This window comes from Elephantulus edwardii, unplaced genomic scaffold (assembly GCF_000299155.1).
Source record: "Elephantulus edwardii isolate Elephantulus edwardi_28Jun2011 unplaced genomic scaffold, EleEdw1.0 scaffold00020, whole genome shotgun sequence".
Taxonomy (NCBI): Eukaryota; Metazoa; Chordata; class Mammalia; order Macroscelidea; family Macroscelididae; genus Elephantulus; species Elephantulus edwardii.
Window position 1 is genome coordinate 4105710 of NW_006399770.1, and position 6946 is coordinate 4112655.

Genomic DNA, 6946 nt, shown 5'->3' on the forward strand with positions numbered 1-6946 from the left:
CTGCGCGGCCGGCACCGCCCTCTCGCCGGCACTCCTCTCCTCCCAGTCTCCCTCGCGCTTCCTCCGCCAAGGTAGTCGCCGCCGCGTCCCCTTCCCGGCTCTCTCGCACAGGAGGTACCATGGCGGCCTTCAGCAAGTACCTGACGGCGCGAAACTCTTCGGTCGCCGGCGCAGCGCTGCTGCTGCTCTGCATACTCCACAGGCGGCGTCGCGCTCTCGGCCTGCACGGGTAAGAAGGCCCGTGGCTGCGCAGCCTTCCCGGGAGCGATCGGGCTCTCCGCGCGCCCTCGCCCTCCCTGTCCTGCGCCCGGCCGGCTGGTCCCTTTGCCCTGCGGGGTCAAGGGGAGAGATCTGGCCTGGTGGCTGCCAGGCTCCAATGTCAGGGTGTCCGGATTTGCCGCGGCGCCCCATCATCACCCCCGCACTTTCCTCTCCACGCCCCGGGATTCCGGCTCTTTCTCCTGCGTCTGTGCCCCGCGTCTGCTGCCTCTTGTCACGGGGCAGGAGGGGGGCGCGGGTGTGTCGCCCCCCCCCTTCCATCCCACCTCATTTCTGTGTCAACTTTTGGGTGTGTTTTAGTTTTGCCATCTCATCTCCCGGCACACCGTGAAGGATTTGTGTTGCAGCTAGGATGTGCGGTTTAAGGATGGAGAGAGCGCTCGCCAGGCTGAACCCTCTTGTCTGAGTCATTTATTAGGACGGGGTTTGGCTTATTCCCTAGTAGTTGTTGAAAGGAAAGTTGTGAGCGGGATTCACGTGAACTGTTTTAATCCACTTGCCATCAGAAAGGTTGGCCCTTTGGAATTGGCCAGTTAATTCTCTGGCATTTCATCCAGAAAGGCTGAATGGGTTCCGTGATCTTTGGAGAACAAGGTTCCCTCCAGTGGGTGCTGGGCGGCTCACGTTGACTTTGCTCTGCAGGTGAAAGGTGAAAAGTGTGTTTAAGGTGAACCTGAAGATCTGTTATGATTAGACGCCACTGCTAACGCTTCAAGAGAACGTTAATGTTTAGACTTAATGGAGGAGAGTTACAAGATTAGAGGAAGGAAGAAGAGAATTGAGTTACTATCGGAAGATTACAGACATGTATCATTCGTCTTACAGTTCTTACCGCCCCCCGCCCCCTACGTCGACACTTGACTTCACCAAGTGAATGATGAGAAAAGACTTCATCAGAGCATTCGTGCCAGTGGTTGATTGGCTATTTTATATTAAATCTTGACTTAACTGCTTTCAGACATTTTATTTCATTTGTTTAGTCCTCTGTACGGTTGTCTGCGATTTTTTTTTTTTTTTTTTTGGTCAAATAACAGTAGAATTTGTACTAAAACTCTTACAGTCAGCCTCCTGGCTCATAGTTCTTGTGTTTCTTACTATCCTATCTACCTTTTTTTAAAAATCTGAAGCATATTTTTCCTTTTCTTTCTAAAAACTACTCAACTAAGTTGAAAGTTATTTGCTTTAGTCTGAGCAATACAACACCAGTACACTTTCTGTTCAGTTTGCGTTTAATATAATTAATTCTGGAAAACATAAACACATTCTACTTACTGAGCTTCCTTCTGAATGTTACCAGTGGAAGATTAGATTTTATGTTCTCTGGAAATGTGCCAATGGAAAGAAAATACTACAAAATAAATAAAAACTTTACCTTAAAAACAAAACAAAAACAAGGCAGCTTCGGTTTTATTTTGTTGTTGATTGCCTTGGAGTTGACCCTATGAACAAAAGGCCTAAAGCCTTTCTATAACTGTCGACATTTATCAAAGTTCATAGAGTTTCTGGAGGCATGTTGTTTAGAAATCTGGGAGGGGGATTCATGAGTACAGTTCACCTTTTTTTGTCTATTTTTACTCCAAAAGAGCCCAAACCACTTTGGCTTTTATTTATTTTTTTTTTTAAACAACTTTTTCATAAAACTAGAGGAAGACCCTCAACCAGATGGATTGACTCCTGAAATGGACTGTTGTGTGTCAGGAAGTGAGAGGATGGCGCAGGACAGTACAGGGGATCGTTTGTTCATAGGGTCACCATGAGTCATGCTCGACTTGATGGCACCTAACAACAGCAGCAGCAACATATTTTAAAACCATTTTATTATGGTTTAGGTGAAAGTTATATAGTAAGTCGTTACCCACTCAGTGGTTCATATGCAAATTGTTGGGATTTCTGCAATGCCTCCTCACTTGCCCTGTTTCCACCTTTGTTCCCTTTTCCATTAGTTAGGCTTCACTGTCCCTCTCTGCCTTGTTGTCCTTTTGGCCTCCTATAGTTGATTGTTTTAAGAAGTACATTGCCATGGGTGTTTCTGTTTATTTTATAGGCTAGTCTATTATTTGAAAGATATCTTCTGGTAGGGCCTGGTTGCTTAGTGGGTAAGGAGTTGCATTACTAACCCAATGGCAGGCTGTTTGAATCCTCCACCTACTCCTTGGGAGAAAGATAAACAGTCTTTTCCTGTGTGATTTACTGCATCTGCAAACCCACTGGATAGGGTCAGTCATGAGTCAATTCTGACTTGATGGCAGTAAGTGAATGCTTTCAGTTTCAAAGTTTAGAACTGTAGTCTGGAGGAGTCTACCAGTTTTTATAGTACCAGTAGATCTGGCTTTTTAATGAATTTGAATTTGTCGTACATTTTCCCCTCACTCTAGCCCTGGTCAGAGCCATCCATAGGGTTCCTCAGAGCTCACCATAGTGGTTGACAAATACCATCTAGTTTGGGTGCAGAGACTAGGGGGGGCTGTAGTTCATATGGGATATTAGTCCTTTGGACTAATTGCTTCCTTGAATCTTTGCATTTCTTCATTATCCTTCACTTCAGAGGGAATGAAAACTTTTTATATATGAAAAGGATACACTTCATAAGTATGTTGTTGTTCATTGCTGTCAAATTGGAACTACCTCATAGCTGACCCCAGTGGGTTTGCAGAAGCTTTAAATGTCATGAGAAGAGATTGCCTGTCTTTCTTCTGCAGAGCAGTTGGTGGATTTGAACTGCCTACCTTTGGGTTGGCAATGCAACTGGAATGCCTTGTATAGAGCTTGGATAAATGAGTTCTACAACTAGAAAAAAAACTGTGTAATCAGTACCTACATTAAGAAACAGAACAGAATCAGCACCCCAGAACAGAATCAGCACCTCAGCTTCCAACACAGTGAGTTAGTATTGAGTAACAAAACTATAAGTATAACCTAATGGGAAAAATGAGCAATAGTAGTAAAACATTATAATGGATTTCATCTTACTAAGTAATTTTGGCTATTCAGTGTGAAATACTTGATAGCATCTCTATTTGAGTAACTGGACTTTTGGGGGAATTATGTAACAGCTAATTTACTAAAAAAAAGTTATTAATCCTCTTCCACTGGCATGAATGAAGAAAATATATATTAAATATTTTGTATAAGGAAAATGTAACTGATAAACATGAAGCTTAAATTACAGGAATAAAAATTGTTTTTAAATATTAAGAATGATGGATTTTGTGAATATTTTTCAGTCTTTGCTTTTGGTAATACAGTTTTTAAAAAAATTAAAATAAAATTTTTATTGTAAACTGGTTTACTTACATAGTTCGTATACGTTGTTTTTCACACTGAACCTTTCCCATTTATTTCCTTTACCCACTCCTTCCTCTACCCGTCATTGGTATTAAATGAGAAGATTTAAAAATTCCAGCTTTTTATTTTACTGGAATTTTGTATATCTTTGGCAACAGATGTAATGAATTTTAATATCTGATCCTTAATTAAGGAAGCTATAGCTGCTCTACCTTCTTTAGGCTGCTAATAGCAGGTTTTAGAATACATAGTTCTATAGAATTGTCTATGTAACAGATCCAGTTAAACTTTTATAGTTACAGTGTAACATTACTCCAGACATTAGATTTAGTAGTTAATGATCTGGGTAATTTTTCACTTTTGTTAGTGTGATTTTTCTTTTTCATGTAAATGACCTTACATACATACATATATGTTGTTGTTGTGTATCGTAGAGTTGGAACCAACTCATAGCTGACCCACCGGGCTTTTTCAAAAGCAGTTAATTGCACGAGAGGAGAATGAATGTCCGTCCTTCTTCCATGAAACACCTGGTGTCCTCGAACTGCATCCCTTGGGGATTGCATGACAGCTTTTTGCCACCAGGTCACCAGATATATATGTTGTTGTTGGGTGCTATTGAGTTGAGTATGACTCGTGGACCTTATGAGTAAAAGATCTGAACCTAGTCCTGTCCTATGCCATCCTGACACATCCTGACACACAAGCCCAGTGCAACAGTCACTTTGTCAATCCACCTGGTTGGGGGTCTTCCTTTTCTTCGCCGACCCTCTATCCTTTCCAACATCATGTCCTTCTTAAAGGAATAGCACCTCCTAGCAACATGTCTAGAGTCTGTGAGGTGAAAACTCATCATTTTTGCCTCCAGAGAGCACTCCATCTGTACCCTCTCCAAGACATACCTGTTCTTTCTCTTGGCCATCCACGAGATGTTCAGTGCTCTTCTCCAACACCACAGCTCAAAGGCATCAGATCTTTTCTTGTCATCTTTATTCATTGTCCAGATCTCAGATGTATAGTTAGTAATAGAAAGGACCATCGCCTGAATCAGATGCACCTTAGTCCTCAAATTGACATCACTACTCCTCAATAATTTAGGTCCCTAACTGCAGATTTTCCAAGTGCTATGTGTCTTCCTTATTTCCTGACTTCTTGTACAAAGGGTGTTAATTGTGGATCTAAGCAAGATGAAGCTGTTGACTGTTTCTCCTCTCCATCCATCATGATTCTGCCTATTGGTCTGGTGGTAAGAATTTTTGTTTTCTTGATATTGAGATGCAGTTCATGCTGAAGATTGCATTCCTTGATCTCGTGAAACAAGTGCTTCAAGTCCTCCTCACTTTCAACAAGTAAGGTTGTGTCATCTGCATAATGCATAATTGATGAGTCTCCCTCCAATTCTGATGCCACTTTCCTCTTCATAGAGTCCAGCTTCTTGGATAATTTGCTCAGCATATAGATTGAACAGGTAAGGAGAAAAATACAACATTGATGCACACTCTTCCTAATTCCACACCATGCAGTGCTCCCTTGCTATGTTCGCACAGCAGCCTCCTTCCTGGTCCAGGTATAGGTTCCTCAAGAGCAAAATCAAGTCCTCTGGGATTCCCATTCTTCTCAATGTCAGCCACAACTTGTCATGATCCACACAGTCAGACGCCTTTGCATAGTCAATAAAGAACAAATTGACATTCTTCTGGTATTCTTTTCTTTCATCCAGGATCCATCTGACATCAGCAATGATATCCCTGGCCAGGGTCTCTTCTAAATCCCACGTAAGCTTCTGGCAATTCCCTATCTATGTACTGTTCCAGCTATTTTTGAATGATTTTCAGCAGTATTTTACTTGCATGTGATATCAATGATATTGTTTGATAATTTCCACATTCAATTGGATCACTTTTCTTGGGTATAAGAACAAATATGGACCTCTTCCAGTCCGTTGGCCAGACACAATCCTCTAAATTTCCTGGTGTAGACTGCTGAGTGCATCCAAGGCTGCATCTGTTAATTGAAACAAGTCAATACATAACCCATCAACTCCTGAGGCCTATGCTTTGCCAATGCCTTCAATGCAGCTTCCACTTCCTCTTTTATGACCATTGGCTCCTGTTCATATACAGTCCTTCCTGGCGGGTGTGTGTGTGTGTGTGTATCTTGGTTGCATGTTTGATTAATTTCTGTTATTTTCACAATAATTAATTTCTGTTATTTTCTGGTATAAACAGTCAGGAGATAAGACGTATTGCCTTGGGACAAGTATGCTGTCTTGAAATTTCTCCAAAATACTGAAGAACAAAGATACCACTTTCTAGACTGAGGTTCATTTTATTCTAGCCATGGTCTTTTTCATTACTTGCTATGCTTCTGAGAGCTGGGCAGTGAATACGGATGGCAGAGGAAGAATTGATACCTTTGATTTATGTTAAAGAAGACTACTGAATATCCCATGAACTTCCAAAAGAACAAATAGTTATGTCTTAGAAAAGGTGCAGCCGGCATGCTCCTTGGAGACAAAGATGATGAAGCTTTGTTTCTTAGACTTTGGACATGTTGCTAGGAGATACTGTTCCCTGGAAAAAGGATATCCGCATGGAAGGATGGAGGGTCAGCAAAAAAGAGGAAGATCTCCGTCAAGATGGACTGACATGGTGACTGCAACAATGGGCACAAGTTTATCAGATATGATAAGAATGGTACAGAATAGGACAGGATTCAGATCTGTTGTTCGTAGAGTCACTATGAGTTATACTCAATTCAGTGACACCTATCAACAGTTCTATAATACAACTTTTATTGTGGAAAATTTCAAACATACACAAAAGAAGCAAAAATAATGTTAGTCTTTCTACAGAATGCCAAATATATGCCAACAACACTTGGCTGCTCTTATGCCATCACTATCTCTATCCACGTCATTGTTCTTACAGATCTCTAAAATTATATCTCAGGTAAAATTATATATATTGACATTTAAAAGCCTTAGTTAAATATTTTTTTACACAGATAGATACATCTATGTATCTAATTTTTATCTTCCCAGATAATGTCCTTATATTCATGCCTTGTCAGTTTCCACCATCACTCTGCCACTTTGTTTTTAAATACTAGATTCATTTTACCTAATTATAAAATGATTTCATTTATTATTTCCAGGAAGCAATGGAATGTTTTATGTATCCAGTTCAAAGGCACAGTTACCAATTTATTTTTTTAAATTTTATTTTTTTAAAAATTTTATTTCATTATTTTTTGTGTGTACTGTCAAATCAGATCTGACTGGTATAGGAGGAGATTGTTCCTCCTTCTCCAGCAGAGCATCTGGTGGATTCGAACCGTGCACCTCTGAGATTGCAATGAGTTACGAATTTCAGAATGCTCT

At 40.8% G+C, this 6946-nt stretch overlaps 1 protein-coding gene across 4 annotated transcripts in view; it reads left to right on the forward strand.

Annotated features, from left to right (window-relative positions):
* The first annotated feature begins 37 nt into the window (after positions 1-37).
* ABCD3 (ATP-binding cassette, sub-family D (ALD), member 3) overlaps positions 38-6946 on the forward strand; it is a 120762-nt gene continuing 113853 nt past the window's right edge. For 3 of the 4 annotated variants that reach the window (XM_006882418.1, XM_006882421.1, XM_006882419.1), the window contains exon 1: positions 38-229. In XM_006882418.1, coding sequence (XP_006882480.1) covers positions 120-229 — 110 coding nt within the window. In that variant the 5' untranslated portion in view covers positions 38-119. The remainder of the gene's footprint in view (positions 230-6946) is intronic. The other variant, XM_006882420.1, reaches the window with a different exon arrangement.